This window comes from Schistocerca piceifrons, chromosome 5 (assembly GCF_021461385.2).
Source record: "Schistocerca piceifrons isolate TAMUIC-IGC-003096 chromosome 5, iqSchPice1.1, whole genome shotgun sequence".
Classification (NCBI taxonomy): domain Eukaryota; kingdom Metazoa; phylum Arthropoda; class Insecta; order Orthoptera; family Acrididae; genus Schistocerca; species Schistocerca piceifrons.
The window spans coordinates 247,400,946-247,426,670 of record NC_060142.1 but is presented as its reverse complement, the minus strand read 5'-3'; the positions used below and the strand labels follow the sequence as shown (position 1 = coordinate 247,426,670).

Below are 25,725 nucleotides of genomic sequence, written 5' to 3'. Positions count from 1 at the left end.
TCGTTAGGTTTGTTAAGTTTAAGTAGTTCTAAGTCCAGGGAACTTACGACCTGTTAGTCCTGTAGTGCTTAGAGCCATTAGAACGTTTTTTTTCTTTTTTTTTTTAGGAAGTATCCCCTGCCAGAAGTAGAGCATGCTCTTAGCACTCAATTATTTGGCCAAACTGAGTTTAGTATTCTATTTCCGTGATGCAAGACGTAACAGATATTGAACTGATAACAACAGATATTTTTTTAGCCAGTGAGAGAAAGAGGAACTATAGCCTATGCCTTGCTGTTGTAAGGAATTTTCTCAGTAAGAATCAACAAGATTTGGAAACGCGTGCATGCTCCGATATCACATGTCTTCGGTAAGCGCACGTATAGAAGGGAGGAATCTACATTTCGCGTGCGAGATTCGATATGTACGGACAGCAACATCCCTGTCTCGGATTGTGTAAAGCGGGTTTTTTAAACTGGGGAGTCAATATCGGGGCTAACAGTGTACTAGCAGTTAGCATCGCCGTCCACGGCCTGTAGCTGGTGTAGTCACGTGGCATTGGCCGCAGGAAGCTGCAACTCAGGTGCAAAGAAGGCTCTGGCCAGTCGGCTCTTCAGGAACACACTACACTCGGTAGATGCGCTTGAATAGACTGGACGTGACTGGCAAGTTTTTTCGTCTTGAGATGCAGGATCCATGTAAGATAATGAACACTAGACTCATAAAAAATATTGTACAATGTATTTCCCATGTTGCTGTCGGCTATGATGCAACTCGCTACTCGTGAATCGGCACTCGTAAATAGCTACGCAATGTTCTTGCTACGAGGGCAGGCCGCGGTGGTCTCGCGGTTCTAGGCGCGCAGTCCGGAACCGTGCGACTGCTACGGTCGCAGGTTCGAATCCTGCCTCGGGCATGGATGTGTGTGATGTCCTTAGGTTAGTTAGGTTTAAGTAGTTCTAAGTTCTAGGGGACTGATGACCACAGTAGTTGACTCCCATAGTGCTCAGAGCCATTTTGCTACGAGGCTTCTACGTACAGGAACATAGGTTTATAGCAGCACACCCACACACTAAACCAGTCCAGATACCCTCCTGCGCCATTACGTCCATATTCGACATTCTATGCACCCCCATGCTTTATTTGTCCACTCCCACCGGAATTTTTAAAGACTCCCACTCCCCACCGTGAAATTCGTCCCGAGATGGACACGTCTTTTCAGTCCCAATCACAACACTTTATTCACACCGTCCTCCAATTTTCTCCTTCCCCTTCATCCACCTTGCTTATTTCTAGTCGCTACCTGTGGTTCTACAGGACCACGTAGCAACACCCCTCATCACACCTTCTGATTTTTTGTGTTTCACCTAGCATCACCATTACACCACGGCATCATTCACATTCAAGAGTGGTTATAATATAAGTGTAGTGTAAAACCGTCAAACTAGTTTTAAAAACTTTTAGTATTTTCATCTATGCGTATTTTACAAATACTCGTCTACTGTCACTTGTTTTTATATAAAAATCGTCACTATCGTCCACCTGTGTGTGTTTTACAGAATCAACTATTATTGTCACCTTTTATATGTTTTAACCATCTTTAAACTCAGTTTTTGTAACCTCTGGCTGAAGAGTGGTTTTTGTCTGACACCAGCCCGAACCCATTGAGAGGGAATTGAAATAATAATGAAGAAAAAAATAGCAGCACTGGGCAATTAGGCCGCTGTCCAAATATCCATTCTTATGTCCCTACCAGCAGCTGTTCACCTGTACATTAGCAGTATGCTACTCACCTGCACTTCAGTAATAATTTGCTGTCCTATTTTTGCTACCTGTCGTTCCCACACAGGGCTACTGGCTAGACTGGCTCGGACAACACTCTAGTGCCAGACTAATAGGGAAAATATCCTCTCTCCATCCCATAGTCATTGAGAAGACTGGCTAGAACTACTCTCCAGCAAAAATCGAACTAAATCTTCTATATAGAATGATCAATGATCTACACATATGTCTTTTGGATGGGGAAGTGTATAGTTGGGCGACCTTGAAAAGTAGTTGAAACTAGGTAGTTTAATGTGTAATAAACCGAGTTTCTCACATATATGAACTCCGACTTTCCTGGAACATTGATTCTGTGAACGGCCACTGTACCAAAGGATTTTGTGACAGTTTTGATGTAGCCGACGATAGTTTTTTTCTGGGGAGAACTGGTGAGCACTACATTCCTGGAGGAGGAAGGACCGGTTTCTGTTTCTCCTGCATTCTGTACGACAACAAAACCTAACGAGTCTTTATTTGCTGACTAGGTTTTTCCCTCTGTACAAGCGCTCCTATTGGTTTCTGCCAATTTTTCTCCTATGATGTCACAAATTCTATCGTCCTCTTGTGGCGGCGATGTGAATTACGTGAGTTGGTCTCCACATTTCAACGTGTAAACATGCACAAAAAAAATTGGTAAGCACTTTCCGACATGATAATACCCCAAAATAAAGAAAATATCACTCTATGCCATTCCAGTCCTATGGCTCAGCACAGACAGAGCTATTCCCACCAATTTCCTACAGGATGAAACTCGAAGTAAAGTGAAAAATTAAGAGATAATAAGAAGAAGATCTCACACTTTAAAATGCGAAGTTTGATCATTTCTTTTTTCACATATGGACCCTAGTCTTCACAAATTCCAATATTTACGACACTTGACCGCTCGATCTATTCCCAACCGATTGCTTCAGATGAAATCTCCTTTGTAAAGTACGAGTATAAACTAAATGTTACAACAGAAGAAACTTTTATTACTTACAGTTCAGTTTATAACTTACGAAGGAGTTTTCATGCGAGGCAGTCGAATGGGAATTAGATCCAGTGAGCAAGTGTAAATATTTGAACGTGTGCAAATCTGGTGCTGCACAGCATCTGGTTTATCAGACTGTGAGGTCTTCGTTGTATTATATGTGTATGGAGCTTTTACTGTTGCAAGTCAGTAACAACGTTGGTAAGACACTGTGTTGCAATAGCATAAGAAAGACAGTAAAGAGTTAAGCCGAAAAAAAGTCACTGTTCTCAGGCACAGATTCTCTAATGTCGCCATGCTCCACGAAAAGATGTCGTGGAATCTGTATACGTGCTGGCGGAAATTTTGTGTAACAACACATTAATGATCGGACCAGGACAATTTCAGGCGAAGGAAGCAATACGGAAAGCCTGAAATGATATGCTCAGTCCAGACTCGAAGATTACTGGCAGAGAATCCATGCATTGTGAGCACTGAGAATTGGACACAAATGTGAACTAAGCTTAGGAAAGTGCATATAGTGAGTAAATATAAATTTCTTGAAATTATCCTTCCTTTATCAGATTTTTTCGTAAGCTTCCAGTCATCATATTTGGTTTCTCTCTTCTCTAAGATGTATTCAAAGTCAGAAATACCTAACATTCTATGTGACATAATTGATTTTATCGCGGTGGTTTCCCTGAACTAACCCTGCGTAGTATGATATGAGACCACTGCTCGTCTTAATATTGGTTTTCGAAGCAATTAAGATATTTCAGCCGAAGTATGATTTTAAAATAATTCGATTCACACAACTAGTCTTACTTAAAATCAACATTTTAATTAATAAATAGTAATTAAAACACATGTATTGATGTCGGTAGAAATACGTCAATAACACACGTAATACTTTGCGTTTCGTCAGCAGCTTACGAAAATGAAAGCAGATTTTGTACAGGTAGTCTTTTATACATATTTTACAATAAAATTCGGTTTTATTTTTATTTACGTATTCTTATAGTAGTTTTCGTTTCTACGTATTTTAGCCCTTCTACTCCCTACAATCTGTATGCGAAGAGAACAAGTTATCAGAAAGGAATTCCAAATATCATTTAGGTGAAATGAATTATTCACATAATTGGTTATCAGTTTAACTTACAATTATATAAAACTTAATTTCTTTTCCTATTTGTTTTCTTTCGGAACGTGCTCATACTGCCACTTCAGCTCTGGGAAAGGTATATTACAGTTTGTTGCGACAGTTCAGAGAAGACTTTAGCTGAAGTCATATCCTGGTAGAAGTTACATAGGCTTAACAAAGGACTGATTCCGACATAAAACAAGTTGTAAAACCACAGTATACTGAAACCAGTTCAATATTAATTTGATTCATGAGGCACATCAAAATTCTGACATGTGGCGTGCCTGATACCTAGGAAATGACGTCACAAACTACCAGCATAAAATAAGTGCCTCGAATGGAATTAGATACTTGTGATGAGTCTCAACACGATATCGGAGGTTGTAGCAAGCACACGGTTTGACAACTATAGTTGTGTATCTTTTTCAAGGTGGCGCTGCATTGTTTTTACTAGCACGAGATATCTCGGTATTTTCACTTGCGTTCTTTCTTTTTTTTTTTTACTGAACGACAGTGGAAAAATAATCATAGTTTTGCTGATTATTTTTAAAGCTAAGAAAACGCCAAACAGAAAAGAAAACTGGAACTCTGAACAGCTAGTGACCGCAAGTATGTATATCCACAAGAGTTGTAGATTTAGGCAAGTACATTATTAGCGGGGACTCGTGTTCATGTGACCTGTCATAAGCTTAGGTAGATCACGGAACCTGGAAATCATTCTATCTTGTCTAAGATTTGAGAAAATCCCTCGAGTTTACTTTCTCACAAACTGAAAATATCAATTTAGTTGAGCTTGATATAATATTAATCTGAAAAAATCAATATAATGTATGAGATTGTCACCGCAACAGACACAGAGCTTCGTCTCGCAATCTGTTACCCGCAGACGACTTCACATTCAGTGGGTTTTCGTGCCTAGAGCGTATTAGATTCCTTTGAAAGTAGTCCACACATGCAAGCTCGGCACTTGTTTCGCAGCGCGTCGCGAAAGCCACTCTGTGTTTACAGTTCCGCGCGGCCAGGGCATTCGTGCCTGAGGATATTAGATTCCTCCGGAACAAGCTTAACACTGGCTCTGAAGTCAGCAGTCGTTCCGCCACGCAAGCAGTGCCACAGCTTCCCCGGCAAGGCGTGACCCGTTTACAGCTACGAGTCGATGGTGTTCTTGTTCAGTAGTCCAGTTCTCGCGTGTTGTGTGAAGCTAACATACTACAACAAAGTGACCTACAGAAAAGCCCGAAGTACATAGAAAACATCGCACCTTTGTCTGTGTCATAGGCAACCTATAAGCGTTAACTCTCAAGCTGTAATGCATAGACAAAGAAATTGAGCCAGGTTAGTTTATTACTCTAGATTTTAAATAAGCCGAATTTTGAAATGATTTTGCAACAACATAAAACATTACAATGTGTTGTTGGCTATTTAGTTTATTCGTCCACATATTCTCTAGGTAGGATGGTCGGAAACAGTCTGGAAAGATTGTAAGGTTTTTGCAGGGTATGTTTGCTGAAAAATAATTTTAAAGAAAATAATTCTACACGTTGCCTCTTTTCCGAGTTAATTAGCGTTGAAGTTAACCAACCAGGCAGTTGCACGCGCAAATTCAAGCGGTGCACCAAGTACAACTAGTGTCAGTTGTCCCAATAGCGTAGGTGACAGCGCACAGGACTGCTTGACCTTTGGCTTGGGTCCGGTCCTTATTACAGTCCCATGTGCAATTTTTATATCTGTCTTTCGTTCGGTTTTAGGAAATGGGAGACATATTCTCTAGAGTGTCGCTTGAATTTTCGTGTGCAACAGCCTGATTTCCTAACTGCAATGCTAATTAACTTGGAAAGGGTTGAACGTACCGAAAATTTTTTAATTACTTCGCAGCACAACTTACCTTGCAACGCCGTTACTAGATTTCACACTACTTCGGACAGTTATATGTTGCGTACGATGATTTTTGTATTTACATACCCGTATTCACAAATAAGTTAATCAATAATCTCAAAAAAATGCTGGCACACTATTCATAATGCTTATCATATTAAACGGCTGTGCACGCACAGTATATCGCACACACTGCATGCACACATTTGTGGCCAACATTAGGACCATGAAGTTGTTCCTGTCATATAACGTTTTCTTTGTGGTTTACCATCTATCCGTCTGAGAAATTGAGTTAACATCCCTCGACATATATACGAGATGCTGAGCTTAGGAAAATCGAAGGTGGTTAGTATATTATGTTACAGACCTTGGATATAAGATTTGATTGTAAGTTTTAATGTATTTTGATTGCATAGTGTAGAATGCCAATGACTTTTATTATTAATGTATGATGTTCTATGCTCTCTAAGTGCTCTTTTATGTGCAGTATGTATTATTTAAGAGGTATGCCGTAACAATTTTTTTAAACTACCTGGATTTTAGTAGTTCTTTAATCTCCGTAGACAATTTTATGGAGCGTCTCCTGATAGAGAACGTTATTTTGTGGTTATTTTTTTCTCAGAAAACGTACATTACAGCGAAGTAGTTTTCTGTGTTGCACCATACTTCACACTAATTAATGGGCAACTGGAAACTTGACACTCCGGTTAGGCACAGATTTTATTAATATACTGGACCTTGTCTATAAGTTCTAATTTTTGATCTGATGAGAGCAAGAACCGAAACGGCGTTGTAAATGAAGACATGTATTATGAGATCTAGACGGCTTTAGACGCAAAATAACCACCAAGGTTGTGGACTCACATAGGAAATTTATTTCTTTTTGTAATATAGTGTATCTGGAAGGTATTATCTGGGGGCAACTGAAACGTGGTAAACCACTACACATAATTATTCGCTGCCGCTACAAAATAATCCTTAGTCTCCATAACTAATTTAATTTTTATGATACAAAGCAGAACAGTGACAAATATTAAAACAATGAAGTCATAAAATCTTTATGCGGTCTTAAAAATATACGCAAGACCTTAAGAACCCACCACTGAACCCGTCACACCTAGTTATCAGGGATATGATATGTCGCTTTGAACTGTGTTGTTTAGTATGGAAAATACGGCGTGGTATTCCTGGAACATCTCGTGCTTCGCCACTCAGAATCCAAACTATCCAACAAAAACAAAGTATAGCTACCCAGAGTCACTACGCATTACATTACCGCAACAGCACTACTATTGATTCACTCTGTCCCACCCAGTCTACTGGAAGTTATTCCGACGCGAAACTTGATTTTGTCTGAGTGTGAGACGATCACCGAATCATCAGGAGAGTTTTCTTGGCGTCTCTTTGGAGGCTCTACACAGAGTAGCACCGGGCCAGCATCTGTCACTTCATGCCCAACGGACTCATCAAGAGTCACTTCTCCTGCAGTGACCACGGCACCGGACGCCCTAAACTGCACCCTTAGTTATATTCGGAAAAACTGTCTGCTATTAACATTACGTACTTTGTCACTTATCTTCGTAGACTCTTGACTACTCCGATTGAAGAACCAAGTTGGATTGACTTTATGGTAACTCGTAGTGGTGTCTGCTACTTCACTTGGCTGGTGTATGTACCTCATGAGTTATCGGGTTCGCCAGACGGTCTTGTTAGAAGCCAAATATAGCATAAAGGATATTTCCGTACAGTGGGTACCAAATTCTACTGTTTTGCCACGTCATCGGGGTAATCAGTGCAACCGAAATATATCCATGTTAACACCTCAGTAGTGTCTTTCTCATTCATGGTTATTTAAGTACAAAACCAGCTACGGCAGACTAGATTGAACACGTTACAATAAAAGGTATCTATACAGCGCTTTAAAAATTTAGTTCGTACTAATTCTAGTAACCATCATTCTCTCCCATCAAGTTGATGCAATCAACACATGACTAAGCAGCCTAGGCAATGCAGAATATAATTTTATTTATGCAGCTGCCCTTCGAGAATAATGTGCACACGGTTGTATTTAAGGATTATAACTGCATTAACGGTTTTTGTTTATAGAGTGTGTATACACATTTCCACTGTAAATGGGCCTTACTTTAAATGAAATTAGCTAACAGCAATTCACGATAGCATTTAACATACAAAGTACGAATACTACACTCCTGGAAATTGAAATAAGAACACCGTGAATTCATTGTCCCAGGAAGGGGAAACTTTATTGACACATTCCTGGGGTCAGATACATCACATGATCACACTGACAGAACCACAGGCACATAGACACAGGCAACAGAGCATGCACAATGTCGGCACTAGTACAGTGTATATCCACCTTTCGCAGCAATGCAGGCTGCTATTCTCCCATGGAGACTATCGTAGAGATGCTGGATGTAGTCCTGTGGAACGGCTTGCCATGCCATTTCCACCTGGCGCCTCAGTTGGACCAGCGTTCGTGCTGGACGTGCAGACTGCGTGAGACGACGCTTCATCCAGTCCCAAACATGCTCAATGGGAGACAGATCCGGAGATCTTGCTGGCCAGGGTAGTTGACTTACACCTTCTAGAGCACGTTGGGTGGCACGGGATACATGCGGACGTGCATTGTCCTGTTGGAACAGCAAGTTCCCTTGCCGGTCTAGGAATGGTAGAACGATGGGTTCGATGACGGTTTGGATGTACCGTGCACTATTCAGTGTCCCCTCGACGATCACCAGTGGTGTACGGCCAGTGTAGGAGATCGCTCCCCACACCATGATGCCGGGTGTTGGCCCTGTGTGCCTCGGTCGTATGCAGTCCTGATTGTGGCGCTCACCTGCACGGCGCCAAACACGCATACGACCATCATTGGCACCAAGGCAGAAGCGACTCTCATCGCTGAAAACGACACGTCTCCATTCGTCCCTCCATTCACGCCTGTCGCGACACCACTGGAGGCGGGCTGCACGATGTTGGGGCGTGAGCGGAAGACGGCCTATCGGTGTGCGGGACCGTAGCCCAGCTTCATGGAGACGGTTGCGAATGGTCCTCGCCGATACCCCAGGAGCAACAGTGTCCCTAATTTGCTGGGAAGTGGCGGTGCGGTCCCCTACAGCACTGCGTAGGATCCTACGGTCTTGGCGTGCATCCGTGCGTCGCTGCGGTCCGGTCCCAGGTCGACGGGCACGTGCACCTTCCGCCGACCACTGGCGACAACATCGATGTACTGTGGAGACCTCACGCCCCACGTGTTGAGCAATTCGGCGGTACGTCCACCCGGCCTCCCGCATGCCCACTATACCCCCTCGCTCAAAGTCCGTCAACTGCACATACGGTTCACGTCCACGCTGTCGCGGCATGCTACCAGTGTTAAAGACTGCGATGGAGCTCCGTATGCCACGGCAAACTGGCTGACACTGACGGCGGCGGTGCACAAATGCTGCGCAGCTAGCGCCATTCGACGGCCAACACCGCGGTTCCTGGTGTGTCCGCTGTGCCGTGCGTGTGATCATTGCTTGTACAGCCCTCTCGCAGTGTCCGGAGCAAGTATGGTGGGTCTGACACACCGGTGTCAATGTGTTCTTTTTTCCATTTCCAGAATGTATTTTATTAATTTTTCTCTACGACTACGAATAATCACAACATGGATTAAACAAAATAGTCCCTATTGATTTTAGCAATTATTAATATAGCATTTTACTTTTACACAAGTGAACATTCATCTAATTTTAACATCTGACTATGTAGCCCATTCATCATGAAATAGTATTTTATTATATCTCAATGCTCTTCCAGAATGCTGCACTCGTTTTTATCATAGAGATTTATTTTTACCGCCAAATATAGTTGATGCTTGTAGGCGGAGGTGTAAACATTTCACTGTAACCGCTTAGAATTAAAATATAAATTATTTTCCAACCTTATATATTGACATACCTAAGAAAAAAATATTATTGTCTTAATATTGGGTCTTGGCTATGAGTAATTTTCATGAATAATGCGACATAAGCACAAGCACTTTGATCTTATAACCGGTAGGTTCGACAGCTTGTAACGTACGGTACACGGCTTATGTATGTTGTTTATGCACTGATGCGGTAATTTGAAAGTTTTGCTGTGTGAGAGGGTGTATCTGATGATAGGGCTGGCAGTCCTCCAAATTGATCGTGTATTAAAGAAAGAAATAAACAATCCTTGCAGCCAAGGGCTAATTTATTTATAGCTCCAAACCGTCACACGGCTTCGTTCCCATCATTAACCGAGAAGAAATGCTATATAACAGTCGTTTTATTGTATCATAAGCTGCTAAGGGTTATTATTTTATTAATCGACCTTGAGGTCGTAGTCTCCAGAAATTAAAAAAATAAAAGAATACGTGTTGAATCCCACATTCTCTCAATTTTAAAATTTATATATAATTATTTATCATGATGCGTGCAAGTGGCCCTAGCATATGGCCCGACAACGTCGCGATTGCAACACAGTCATTTTATTTTGATATAAATTATAAATGCAAAAATATTGCGAAAGCGGAGGATTACATTCTGAGGCCATTTAAAAAGAATGCACATGAATGAACTGACAGGAAAAGACTTCCACTTCCTTGACAAGAATCTAAAAAATCAAATTTCGTGTTTCTTCTGACGCTTTACAGACATTCAGAAAGGTCTACAGGAGTTGAGAATAACATACACACACACACACACACACACACACACACACACACACACAGAAAACAGACATGAACTCAAGGATAAGGTAAGAAAAGTTAAGTGCTTCCAGAAGGAAATAAAAAGAGAAGAGGCTTGTAAAGAAGAAAGAAAAGACCAACAGAGAGCAAGAATAAAGTAGTATCGGGAAAGTAATAAGCCGTCATAATCAGCTTTCGCACAAGGTCCGGAGTTGCCCACATTCGAATAGTATCTTATATGAATGCGTGGTGTCCAAAAGGACAGACGTCACACGGAATGTGCGGGCTTGATACATAATATGTAAGCTGACGCGGGGGGGGGGGGGGGGGGGGGGGGGGGACAAGACAGGACAGGAACTAGTGACGTCAGATGCATTGGGACTTTACGCGGAATCGACAACGACGAGTGAAAATGTGTGCCGCCGCGCGGGATTAGCCGAGCAGTCTACCGCGCTGCAGTCATGGACTGTGCGGCTGGTCCTGGCGGAGGTTCGAGTCCTCCCTCGGGCATGGGTATGTGTGTTTGTCCTTAGGATAATTACAGTTAAGTATTGTGTAAGCTTAGGGACTGATCACCTTTGCAATTAAGTCCCATAAAATTTCACACACATTTGAACGTTTTTTGAAAGTGTGTGCCAGACCAGTATGCGAACCAGAGATCTCCTGCTTACTAGGCAGTTGCGTTAAGTATTGCGCCGCCTGGATGCATGTGTGTATCGCAAATGCGCGGTCGGCCGCTGTGGCCAAGCGGCTCTAGGCGCTTCAGTTCGGAACCGCGCTGCTGCTGCGGTCGCAGATTCGAATCCTGCCTCGGGCATGGATGTGTGTGATGTCCTTGGGTTAGTTAGGTTTAAGTAGTTCTAAGTCTAGGGGACTGATGACCTGAGAAGTTAAGTCCCATAGTGCTCAGCCATTTGAACCATTTTTGAGCAAATGCGCGTTCTGCCTCGGCACGCCTCTCGGCCGACTGACATTCCCATCCAACGCCACCTATCCACAGTCCCCGTCCACGTCCTCCATTCTCGTTATTTTGAGATTCCCGCAGGAGGTCGAACGTAGTTGTGCATCCTCACTGAATGTAGTTGATTCATTGCCCATAGAGCCAAATCAGTTATATTAATGAGTTGTGTCTGTTCTTTCGGACATGCAGCTGACATCAGTAGTTCTTTCCCTTTCCTCTCTAAATGGTTCAAATGGCTCTGAGCACTATAGGACTTAACTTCTCAGGTCATCAGTCCCCTAGACTTAGAACTACTTAAACTTAACTTACCCAAGGACATCACACACATCCATGCCCGAGGCAGGATTCGAACCTGCGACCGTAGCAGCAGCGCGGTTCCGGACTGAAGCGCCTAGAGCCTCTTGGCCCCAGCGGCCGGCCGCGCATTTGCGATAAACACATGCGTCCAGGCGGCGCAATACTTAACGCAACTGCCTAGTAAGCAATATGACGGTGGGTCGCCAAAGGCCAGTGGAAGAAAACCTCGCTTACTTATTACCCGGTGCAGTTGAGTTAGTAGCCAACTTGTGCAAATAAACATTACTCATCAGCTTCAAGGGAAACAGCAGTCTAATTCAATGGATACAACGTCAGTAAAGATAAAGTTCTGGTTCTGAGCACTATGGGACTTAACATCTGAGATCATCAGTCCCCTAGAACTTAGAACTACTTAAACCTAACTAACCTAAGGACACCACACACATCCATGCCCGAGGCAGGATTCGAACCTGCGACCGTAGTCACACACGCCGGCCTTTTCCTCTCTCTTTCCTCCCCCCCCCCCCCCGCCAACACCATCAGTTTACATAATATCGAATAATATTAAGAATAATATATAGCAGCTTCTGACGCTTATTTGTGGACGACGGTTCAATCCCGCGTCCGGCCATCCTGATTTAGGTTTTCCGTGATTTCCCTAAATCGCTCCAGGCAAATGCCGAGATTGTTCCTTTGAAAGGGCACGGCCGATTTCCTTCCCCATCTTTCCCTAATCCGATGAGACCGATGACCTCGCTGTCTGGTCTCCTTCCCCAAACAACCCAACCCCCAGCTTATTTGTGAGTTACAATCTTGAAGAAGTCGTACCTTACCCTAGGTCAGTATGCATGCACGACGGTAAATAAGTATCGATTGCAGTTTTAAAATTGTAGGCATTTTATCGCAAGTTGTAATAAAATTTGTGCCAGATAACGACCTCAACGTCGTAACTTGTTGCACAGTAATAAAGTAATGACTTCTAGCAGTTTGTGGAGGATACTTATAAAAACAAAGTGTGTGTGAAAACTGAGGTGCACGAATGTAAGGTAGCAGGTAAAATCCCGAGGAAGAGCCCAGACGGACACGAGTGTTCGGGCGCAGGTGGTGGTGTCTACCGTGTGGTTCCTGTCGGCGGCGTACTCGGCGCCGCGGCTGGGCTGGATGCAGACGGTGCGCTTCAACTTCAGCGGCGGCCCGCCAGAGGTGTACTGCCTGTCCAACATCGCGCGCTACAACCGCCAGCTGTTCGACGTGCTGACGTTCGTGCTGCTCTACCTGCTGCCGCTGGCCATCATGATGGCGCTCTACTCGCGCATCGCCGTCGCGCTCTGGCGCAGCAGCCGCGGACTCGAGGACGTCGAGGTGGACGTCGACCCGCGACGGCAGCCCAGCTGCAGGAGGAAGGTGAGCGAGTGAGGCCCGCTGCTACACCTTATGCCCTTAGCGCCATGGTAGCCACCATCTGGCGCACCGGACGAAGTATTGTCTTACACAGACTAGGTACATTTCCTTTCTCTCATGTTTTTCTTATTCTTCCCCTCGCAGCGCCATCTTGTACCATAGAGTTTATTTCCTGATGTCAAAACACGTCCTATCATCCTGCACCTTATTCTTTTTAGTGCTCACCATATGTTCCTTTCTTCGTCAGTTATGCAGAGAACTTCTTCGTTCTTTATCTTAGCAATATAAATTTCTCGCCAAGTGAAATGCAAACGTTTTGCTCATATCTAACATATCGTCAGCAGTTCGCCATGTCCAGCACCATAAAGTCACAGGTGTCCCCCACGGTTTCGTATTAGTTCCTATACTCTTTTCTTTGTACTGTAAATGTGTGTCGTCAGTCTTGTCCTACCGCAAATACCACACGTATTCTGACGACCTACAATTGTAACTAAATGCAAAACCTATAAACCTCAACACATCTATCGAGAATATCAAAACCGACGAGTGTTCGCTATCAAAATGGGCACAGAACATAGGGTTAAAACTCAACCAATCCAATAACCCCAAGAGGTACTGGATGGTCATTATCGGCTCAAAAATAGCCAAAAATAGAGGATAACAATCGTCTTTAATTCTAAACGGGACAAATATCAACTTCTCTCCTGCAGCGAAAAGCGTAGGAGTAATAGAGATGAAAATTTAAATTTATCTGAGCATGTAACTGCAGTATGCAAAAAGGCACCAGCATCTCACCGTGCCCTACAAAAATATAAGAAGCTCTTTCTCTTCTCATGCAAAATAATCTCGTACAAACTGTTATGCTTCCAATTAGTGATTACAGTGATGTTATTCTGCAAGACCTTTCTCAGAAATTTCTGTGGTTGTATATATATGTATGGATGTAGCAGTATTGCGTTGATGTACTGATGGATATTGTGTGGTATGACTCCTGTGGTTGATAGTGTAATTGGTATAATGTCAAGCCGGCCGCGGTGGTCTCGCGGTTCTAGGCGCGCAGTCCGGAACCGTGCGACTGCTACGGTCGCAGGTTCGAATCCTGCCTCGGGCATGGATGTGGGTGATGTCCTTAGGTTAGTTAGGTTTAAGTAGTTCTAAGTTCTAGGGGACTGATGACCACAGCAGTTGAGTCCCATAGTGCTCAGAGCCATTTGAACCATATAATGTCAACTTTATCCTGATGCCACATGAGGTGAACTTATTTAGCCAGAAATTTGCTATTTTATCTTTTCCAGGGGCTTTCCAGTTGTGCATAGAATTAATTGCTCGGGTGACTTCATGTTGCAAAATTATCACTTCAGGCATTTCTGGTATCATCTTGTATGTGTCTGTTTCTGCTTCTATCCACCGTGCATGTCTGTTATGTTGTACTGGGTTTGATCATATGTTGTTCCAGAAGTGTTCCATGTCTGGTATGTTTGGTGGATTGTCTATTTTAATGTGTGTGTTATTTATTGTCTGGTAAAATTTCTTTTGGTTTGTGTTGAATGTTTCGTTTTGTTTCCTTCTATTTTCACTTTTTTTTTATCTTCTAAGTCGTTTGGCCAATGCTTGTAATTTGTGTTTCTTTTCATCTAATTCCTCTATCGCTTCTTGTTGTGAGATTTTACCTAACCTTTTTCGTTTTTTGTCTGATATTTCATTTCTTATAAATTGTGTTAACTGTCCGATGTCTTTTCTCAGTTTTTCTATTCTGATCTGTAGCCTGTGTTTCCATGCTGGTTTTGTGAGTTTCTTCTGTGTGTTGGTTGGTTCTGATCTCTGCCTAGTGTGTATATTTAGTGTAGTGAGTGCTCCTATATAAACCAGTAGTTGTAACTCTTCCATAGTTGTATTTTCATTTATTTTGTTGTGTATGATTGTGTTGATAGTTGTTATTGTTGTTTCGACTTGTGGGTTATTTGGTGGTCTATGCAAGAATGGTCTAATGTCTGTATTTGTGTCTTTGTATTCTATATAGGTCAGCTGAAATTTTTCTTCTACATCTAACATGTGTGTCACTTCGTGTTCTATTTGTGCTTGTTCTGGTGGCTGTCTTAAGATTTCGTTTTCCTCTGATTGTTTATGTAGTGTTGGCAGAAGAGCCAACACTGTGTTTCTAGAGGAGGCCGAAATGCACGCGTTTAATTACACGCTGACTGGCGTGAGGTCTGGAACAGGGCAATATCTTGAGAAGTGCAAATAAAGTACGTAGTTGATATAATACTTAACTTTAATCCACAATTGTAGAACATCTCTCTTGATGATACATGCTTCACATAATAAATATCAATTGAATACGGCGCCTTGCTAGGTCGTAGCAAATGACGTAGCTGAAGGCTATGCTAACTATCGTCTCGGCAAATGAGAGCGTAGTTGTCAGTGAACCTTTGCGATGAACGTCGGCTGTACAACTGGGGCGAGTGCCAGTACGTCTCTCTAGACCTGCCGTGTGGTGGCGCTCGGTCTGCTATCACTGACCGTGGCGACACGCGGGTCCGACTTATACTAATCGACCGCGGCCGATTTAAAGGCTACCACCTAGCAAGTGTGGTGTCTGGCGGTGACACCACAGTTTATATGATGCGTGATGTTCTTAGTTTGTTTCCTCTGGGTTGTTTGAGTCCGTTACTGTATTTTCTTCGATTGTACATTATTTTTTTCCAGTATTCGTTGTACTTGTTGTTCGATGTTTTCTAATTCTGACTGGGGTATCCTGTTATTTTGATTATTATACGGATCTAATCAGCTAGTCGTTGTTCTGTTAAAAATTTTTAATTCTGTGTATCTGGTAATATATGTTGTGTATACTTGTGATCTGTATCCAGTTGCGTTGGTTCCTAAGTTTGTTGCTTGGTAATAACAGAACATGAGGTGTCGCTTAACTTCATCTGACCATCTCATCCTCTGTCTTTGTTTTCCTTCTATAGTGGTTGCAGGAAGCATATCATGCAAAAAAAACACCTCTATTTGGATTTAAATCATTTTCCATGCGGCTAGCAGTGTGTTACCACTGTGGATGGGCATAGCGTTCAAGTGTCGTCCCCGACCATGACAGCGCTTGTCCGAGGCTTCATTAGTTCTGTCCTGAACCAACTAATCGCACTAAAAGGGGGGTTAGCCCTATTAGTGGTTTGTTCTTTTCGTCGCCTTTTGCGACTGGCAGAACATACCGGAGGCCTATTCTTTTCCCGGGCCTCCACGGGGTTTATTATTGTTATTGTTATTATTTGTATTATTATTATTATTATTATCAATATCAGTAGGTCAATTTGTAGTAGTACAAGTAAAGCCACTGTCAACTTCGTTAATTCATAGACTGATTCACTCACACAGCCGATTCAGACACTCAGATCATTTTAATACTTTTTTTCTTAGGTAACTACGTTGTTCTAGACACTGTATGAGCGAAACTCTGGTTCAGTGTAAGAGGGGGTCTGATGTCCCTAATCAGTCGAGATTAAATAAATAAAAAGAAGGGTTGAAGTGGGCTGTTTGATTTGTTAGTCAGGTGACATCCAATGAGCAGACCGCGATCGAAGTCACTGAGGAACCCATTCTGCTATTACTGGTTTTCCAGTAATACCACAATACTCCCTGCCTCGTTATATACCGGCGAGTGCGCCTCCCGTACTTGCACTAGTCATACACGCTGCATTGCATACATGTCTCCAGATCCAGGTGATTTCAGTACCTTACATTGTGAGATATGTTTACTTTTTGAGCGCCTCTTATTCCGCGGTGGTGCTCAAGTTCATACAGATTATTTCATCTCTTTGCCTGTTCAGCTAATAAATTATTGCGTAATGTATTTAAAACATCGAAAGATGATTTGGTAATAAGTCGAAACCGTAAAAATCTCATTTATGGGACCTGACGATGAAATATATCAAAGCAAGTTGTGTCTGACTGCTCTCTAGAGTTCTATCTTTACCAAATTAAACTTCACGGAATTGATAATTGGCGTACTACATCACTTTCTTTGACAATTTTAGCTTTCTGTTCACATCGACATCAATATAAAATTATGTAAATGGAAAAACTTAAAACACGAAGCACCAGTGCGGTCACATGATAGATGTGCGTCATGATTTAACCTTCTTTCCACTGGGAACTTCGTCCATCACCATCCATTTGACAAGCACTAATACACTCCTACATTCGTTGTTACATGGAAGAAAACAGAATTCCGATAGCATCTTAACGAATGTCTTCACATTAAGGGCCAGTTCATTAAGACTACCGTTTGTTTTGGAGGCTGGTTAGGAATTATACAAAGTATCCCAGACATGATCTGTGGGTTACAAATCAATGGACCTGACGGGTTAATTAAGATTCATACGTTTCTCAAGGTGACTGTGATGTGAAATTAAACGCGGAGGTCTTGCATTATGATGTTGGGATACGCAGTCTGGTAACCTGGTCATGAAGTGTATGACAACAGGGTTTACCATCTTGCAGCGTACTGACCTGCATTCAGCCTCCCTTGAAAATTTACCAAATCAGTCCTGCTTTCATCTGTAATAGCTTGCCGTACCATAATTCCTGGAGTTAGACACGTATATGTCTCCATAATTGCTGCTTGTTGGATTCATACCCGGTATGAAGTCTGGTCAGGAGAGGTGAAGTTATGGTGTCAGGCTAACGGTAACCAGACCTCGTGAATGTTGTGGATTATATTCCAAAAACGTCCTCTATGAGTTATGTAATTTCGATAAAGGACACTGGATGTTAAGTTCGACGGCTCCCTTGTACAATTAGAAAAGGGAAAACTTGAGGCATACTGTCACGACGAATGATATACTGGTTGAGTTAGCCGATAGTGAGGTAATCGTTGGTGCATTCTCACTGTGGTGAACCTTTAAAGGAGTCAGTTTCGAAGTAATACAGTGCACTGCGTTTAATCCAATATTCTTCTGCCAAGATTAGGACGATACGTAAGGTTTTGCGACACACAGAACGAAGTTTCTAAATGTTTTGCAGAGCGTAAGCCCCATCTATCCACGTTAAAGATTTTGTATGGATGTAAAAGTCATTAGTCCTTACACATTTATTTTTCCCCACATTGGCTGTTACAAGTATCACAGGGGATTCTCCGTTAATTTTACTTGGGTGACATGTGGATCACAATTCATTCCATGACGTGACTTTCTTGAAATACACTCCTGGAAATGGAAAAAAGAACACATTGACACCGGTGTGTCAGACCCACCATACTTGCTCCGGACACTGCGAGAGGGCTGTACAAGCAATGATCACACGCACGGCACAGCGGACACACCAGGAACCGCGGTGTTGGCCGTCGAATGGCGCTAGCTGCGCAGCATTTGTGCACCGCCGCCGTCAGTGTCAGCCAGTTTGCCGTGGCATACGGAGCTCCATCGCAGTCTTTTAACACTGGTAGCATGCCGCGACAGCGTGGACGTGAACCGTATGTGCAGTTGACGGACTTTGAGCGAGGGCGTATAGTGGGCATGCGGGAGGCCGGGTGGACGTACATCCGAATTGCTCAACACGTGGGGTGTGAGGTCTCCACAGTACATCGATGTTGTCGCCAGTGGTCGGCGGAAGGTGCACGTGCCCGTCGACCTGGGACCGGACCGCAGCGACGCACGGATGCACGCCAAGACCGTAGGATCCTACGCAGTGCCGTAGGGGACCGCACCTCCACTTCCCAGCAAATTAGGGACACTGTTGCTCCTGGGGTATCGGCGAGGACCATTCGCAACCGTCTCCATGAAGCTGGGCTACGGTCCCGCACACCGTTAGGCCGTCTTACGCTCACGCCCCAACATCGTGCAGCCCGCCTCCAGTGGTGTCGCGACAGGCGTGAATGGAGGGACGAATGGAGACGTGTCGTCTTCAGCGATGAGAGTCGCTTCTGCCTTGGTGCCAATGATGGTCGTATGCGTGTTTGGCGACGTTAAGGGGAGCGCCACAATCAGGACTGCATACGACCGAGGCACACAGGGCCAATACCCGGCATCATGGTGTGGGGAGCGATCTCCTACACTGGCCGTACACCACTGGTGATCGTCGAGGGGACACTGAATAGTGCACGGTACATCCAAACCGTCATCGAACCCATCGTTCTACCATTCCTAGACCGGCAAGGGAACTTGCTGTTCCAACAGGACAATGCACGTCCGCATGTATCCCGTGCCACCCAACGTGCTCTAGAAGGTGTAAGTCAACTACCCTGGCCAGCAAGATCTCCGGATCTGTCCCCCATTGAGCATGTTTGGGATTGGATGAAGCGTCGTCTCACGCGGTCTGCACGTCCAGCACGAACGCTGGTCCAACTGAGGCGCCAGGTGGAAATGGCATGGCAAGCCGTTCCACAGGACTACATCCAGCATCTCTACGATCGTCTCCATGGGAGAATAGCAGCCTGCATTGCTGCGAAAGGTGGATATACACTGTACTAGTGCCGACATTGTGCATGCTCTGTTGCCTGTGTCTATGTGCCTGTGGTTCTGTCAGTGTGATCATGTGATGTATCTGACCCCAGGAATGTGTCAATAAAGTTTCCCCTTCCTGGGACAATGAATTCACGGTGTTCTTATTTCAATTTCCAGGAGTGTACAATGGTATCTTCTAGGTACTTAGCAAATGCGCTAAGCTGCATAGAACTGTAGATGAAGAGTTAACTGTATTCGATTGCACCACAATTTAACATCAAATGTGTGACTGACCTTTTCTCGTACTACTGCTTACTGTTTAACTACCAAGTATTTTCGATTACTGGACGTTCCAGCCTGTTTACAGGGTACAAATGTATATAAAGAACTGCTATTTCACGAGTGAAATGAGAAGAATTGGTTGAGAAACCATTACTCAGGTGCTAGTCCGCCGCTTTAGCAGAGTGGTCAGCGGGTCTGACTGCCATGCAGTGGGTCCTGGATCGATTCGAGTCGGGATCGAAGATTTTCTCCACTCGGGGACTAAGTGTTGTCCTCATCATCATTTCGTCGTCATCGACACGCAAGCCGTCCAATATGGCGTCAACTGCGAAGTCTTGCAACTTGGTGATCGACTTCCCCAGGTGAGGACTCCCGACCATCAACGGCATACGATCGCTTTCTAGTTTTGAAAACGGATTACCTACAAATGTAAGTCAGGATTATGCCCTGAATTGAATGCTCTCTCATATATACCCATGAATTTATAGAGCAGCGCTATTTTAATTCGTTATTTAGAAAATATGACATGCAGCCAGTTACACTTACTTCGCTCTATGTAATATAACAGGGAACGTAAATTGTGAATAGATTTACTTAAGCTCAGTTAGTCGTAATAAATATGTGAAGTTACGTGAGAAAACGTGTAAACACTGGTGACTGTAGCGCCATTGTGTGCAATGGGCATTATGTTCCCACCGAGTTAGCATAGCCCACAAATACACGAAATACAACAGTCGCGCTTGATATGACGAAGAACTGCAACATTGTCGTCGCCAACAAACTCCTTCACTACCTTCTCTTCTGAAAGGCATCCAAGGAATAACAAAACGTAATGTTCATCGCGATTGTTCGAGAGTTGAGATTAATCGTAAAATAATTTTAGAAAATGCTATCTTTGCTGAAGGCAAAGTGGCGCACCCTCCATCTCGAGGTACTGTGCTGTCTGCAATTGCTACTCGTCATAAATTCGTCCTCATAGGAAATTGATTTCCAAGAAAATCATATTGATTTAGTAAATATTCGAGTAGAACAGTATACAATTACGTCCACAACGTAGTTGTTGTAAGGTTTTATGGGACCGAACTGCGGAGGTCATCAGTTCCTAAGCTCACACACTACTTAACCTAACTTAAACCAACTTAACGCTAAGGACAACACACGCACCCATGCCCGAGGCAGGACTCGAACCTCCGACGGAGGGGATCCGCGCGGACAGTGACAAGGCGCCCCAGATCGCGCAGCTACCCAGCGCGCCTCCACAACGTAGTGAATCCACGATGGCACGTAGGACATCAGTGCGTAGAACACAGCAATAGCTCTACTGCTCGGATGGATAAAAAGCAAACCGATTGTGTACCATGGATCCAGGTCTACCCACTTCACAAAAGGCAACATCTCCACGTGTGTGTTTGTGTGTGTGTGTGTGTGTGTGTGTGTGTGTGTGTCGGCCTGTGTGACCGAGCGGCTCTAGGCGATTCAGTCCGGAACCGCGCTGCTGCTACGGTCGCAGGTTCGAATTCTGCCTCGGGCATGGGTGTGTGTGATGTCCTTAGGTTAGTTAGGTGTAAGTAGTTCTATGTCTAGGGGACTGATGACCTCAGATGTTAAGTCCCATAGTGCTTAGAGCCATTTGAACCACGAAGCATTCGATGGAATTTTCCACTTCTAACTTCGCAGTGTAAACAAAAAAATATGTTCGTCTAAATCAAACAATATCTGTGAATGATTAAAAGAATGGTCATCCTCTACAGAACCAGTCAGCATCTAACCGTACCATAGTGTCCCATACACCGAACCACGCGAGCACACCGACCAGACAGAAAACTCCATACCAGTACCCAAGTGACTGCGTTGCAAGCACGCTGCCTCCCGTTCGTTACAAGGGGTGCATCAGTCTAACTGGCCCGTGCAATCGAACTCAGTCATTCCAACCAAGATTAAACAATGCCCCGAAGATACTTATGCCCGTAGAAATGCACACCTAGGTATGTGTTGTATCTAGACAAGACAGCCTAGACACAATGAGAGGAAGCCGAAAGGCACGCGCTAAGCCAAAGCAGGGTGCGTGAGGTCTGAAACAGGATACGTAATGAATGCTATAAAGAAAAGTACGTAGCTTCTGGAATACTTAACTTTAATCCATCCTTTTTGGTACATCTGGAGATTGTGGCGATACAAGTGAGACTCTTTAGATACATGCAATGTTACTAATGGCGCCTTGCTAGGTCGTAGCCATTGACTTAGCTGAAGGCTATTCTAACTATCTGCTCGGCTAATGAGCAATGCTTCGACCATGTAGTCGTTAGCAAAGTCGTCCGTACAACTGGGGCGAGTGCTAGTCCGTATCTCGAGACCTGCCTTGTGGTGGCGCTCGGTCTGCGATCACACAGTGGCGACACGCAGGTCCGACATGTACTAATGGACCGCGGCCGATTTAAAACTACCACCTAGCAAGTGTGGTGTCTGGCGGTGACACCACAGTATGGACGTGTATCTTTGTAATGAGCCTGCGAGCTAAAGATACGCGAAATAATTTAAGTAGTGAAGTTGCAAATGCAGAGTCAGTTTTCGTACATTTTTGTATTAACTGTTGAGGTTATTCTGTTACGTATGCAATCATTGCTGCTTAATATTCGCTGGTGATCTTCACTGCGCTGAGGTAAGGCATGCGTTATCTGCAATGCAGTGAAGATCACTGGTGATTTTATTTGTGACGGAAAGTAGCTATTTAATGTCTTGCTCCACAAGCACCTAGCTACGACAGATTTAACTATGGTGGCGATCATGTACTGTGACACTCGGGTTTGGCCTTTTTTCATTTTCAGACTGCATTGCCACATAAACTGCTGAAAAAACGCAGAGACGTGGAATGTGGCTGTGATCATTTTATAACAGCTACATCCTCGTTCTGTTACTGCCAGTATCATTATCACACAGTGAGATGCAGGTGTGAGAAAAGAGTGATATTCTTAAAAGCGTTTGCGGACGTAAAAGGAAATACTCAGATATCAAGCCCAAACTGGGGTCAACCCACCAGCAGAGTAACAAAGGCTAGAACTGAATGTTTATCATTAATCTGGCAGTGGAATGCTAATACAAGCCTCAGTCTTGCGGAAGGCGGTGGACTAATTTGCATCTAATTGAGTTCTTTCTGAGAAGTAACTTCAACAGAAAGTTTGTTGAAAGTCCGGATTGTAATCAAAAACCTTTGTCGAGCAACTTGCTGGTACTTCGTACATATAGCATTATAACGCAACCTTTCCTACGCTGCCATCAGAATGGTTTTGTTCCCACTGCTCATAGCTAAATAATGCACACATATCAACAGCTAAAATGTTCATTCGTAAGGGGCATTCAAACACTGTTTAATTTGTTAGGTCAAAGATGCAATTATAATTAATGGGTGAAGTTTATATAGGCAGTTCCTTGGACCATTTAAACTCTCTACAAAATTTTGCGTTGTCTTATGAATTAAAATGATTCACAACAATACTTTCTTACTTCAAGCGATACGCATTTATTAAAAGCAAGGTACGAGACCTGTCCCTATCTACGGGAAATATCGATTGCTTGATTGTCTGAAGCATCTTTTGCTGACAACTTCTGGAATGTTACGAATTTAGAATTGATTTCTGTACATTCGCCTCTTGACCCAAACTTTTTTACTGCGGGTATGTGCTCCAAAACTTACATACTTCAGTCCATTCAGAGACAGTCTGCAATTCCCTCTAGTACTGTTTTTGTGACCATCACTGTTATTTACAATAAACATTAATTGTTGACACCAATTTTCGTAAGAGAATAAAATTGAAGTGAAACAGTTGCTAGTGCTTACAGGTGTTGTCCTTAATTCAGATGATACATAGGCGTTTGAGCCTCGTAATTAACTCCAACTGCTTTCTTTTGTCGTTTACACAGTTATCCGAAAACATTATTAGATAGATCATCAATGAATAAAAATGTGTGAATTGCGTTTAATTACCGATTTACATCGAGCGTGGCTTATGTGATTCTTACTTTCCATGAAAATCACGGTGTTAGTTTCGTAGATTGAGTTTCCATCAGTGCGTAACCATAGAAAGTTAACGTTTTCCACACTTTTTACATATCTGTTTATTGCTTTTATCGACGATATTCCCTACTTTACGTCACATATGTCTTTCCAAAGTTTAAGGTAATTTCATTGTTAAAAAGTTAATAAGTGTCGCAAACCATTTGCATTTGTATTTATCGGCTCTCTTTGATTCACTTTAAAAACTGTATAACTGCAAAACTGTCTAAATCTCCTTTTTGTAGCAGTTAAGACACTCAAACATCCACATCTTGTTGGAAGAACAGAGCACACATCATTAATACTTGTGGAACGCATTTTGTAGTTTCGTCCTACATTGTGGTGTCCATATGTTATTTCAGACATATCACGTAAGATCAGGAAAAATTTTCCGTGTGATCAGTCGGTGTATCTGTCACAAGAGACTGATCTTTCCGAAATCCAAAGTGTAGTTAGATGTATCATTATTAAAAGACTGGTAACACACGATACTGTTAACTCGGCAAGATTATCGTAATAAATTATCTTTTGAATTTTTTTATTATTCTTTTACTTTAGACCAGCAAAGAGCGGAAATTGCAGTTACCGAAGTTATCAAGAGCTGATATTTTAAATCTAAAACAGGAGACGTTTTTGTCGGTGTGTAATCTGAAAGTATTAAATTTGTAGCCGTGTGTCGATGACGCAGTATGTCCACGCCATGCTCGTGCCATGCAGGTGAAATCAAAACTAGAAGCTGGCCCAATGTGGCAGCCATATGTTTTCCAGTACACTTGGAGTATGTGGAATTTGGGGATCAGAACACTAGAATTGTTTTCCGGTGTTTCCCAACGCACTGTTGCATGACTGTTGCTTTTTCTCAGTTATTGTCCTGCTAGAAAGTATCACGTCTGGTGGCGAAGGGTTCACACATACATTTCTTATTAAAATTTATTGTAAGACAACTTCAGGCGCTTTCTATAGTGGAATAAAAATGGATTATTAACTGGTAACATTTATTCGATTTATAGTTTTATAATTATTATTATGTGATTTTTTGGGAAACTGAGCGCCATATATAACAAGCTACACAACGGTCTGGAAAGGAGATCTATCCTGTTCGGGGAAACAGTTCAATCATAATTTTGTTTTAATTCAAGATTCGCCAATTTTTATTGAATACTTTTTTATTATTGTTTACAAAAACCGTGTGGGCTATGAAAACTTTTCTCAAAGAGTTATACCTATTTTCTAAGTGCTTCGACTGACACGCAATGCGTCGATTCTTTCTGAATGGATAGAGTTCATGGCGGTAACAGCGACTTTGTGAAGAATAAGCAGCATTACTTGGGGTTGATCACGTAACTGGCTTACTCCACACCTGTGTCATTCACCTCTCTGCCATTCCTACCCTCTGCACACGATATACAGCAAGCCCCAACGTATCCTGTGCAACATAGAATTCATCGCCGGCAGACACGACACCTCTTAGTAAGAAATACAGCAGCAGAGTCGCTCTGCTAGTACTCAGAATCCCTTCGTCACTTGAGCCGATTCCAATAGCTCCGGCTAGATCGTCAGATTACAGAACATAAATGAATAGTTTTTAGCGGAAGACTATGTTCAACTAACAAGGGAACCTCCCCATTGCACCCCCCTCAGTTTTAGTTCTAAGTTGGCACAGTGGATAGGCCTTGAAAAACTGAACACAGATCAATCGAGAAAACAGGAAGAAGTTGTGTAGAACTATGAAAAAACTAAGCAAAATATACAAACTGAGTAGTCCATGTGCAAGATAAGGAACAGAACAGCCTGTTCTGAGACCTGCAGCGCCG

The 25,725-nt window shown here is 43.1% G+C and overlaps 1 protein-coding gene across 1 annotated transcript in view; it reads left to right on the top strand.

The window, feature by feature from the left end:
- Nucleotides 1-25,725, top strand: part of LOC124798914 (trissin receptor) — a 120,957-nt gene that overhangs the window by 61,070 nt on the left and 34,162 nt on the right. Inside the window, exon 4 of the mRNA XM_047262445.1 lies at nucleotides 12,839-13,141. Within this exon, the coding sequence (XP_047118401.1) occupies nucleotides 12,839-13,141 (303 nt within the window). The remainder of the gene's footprint in view (nucleotides 1-12,838; nucleotides 13,142-25,725) is intronic.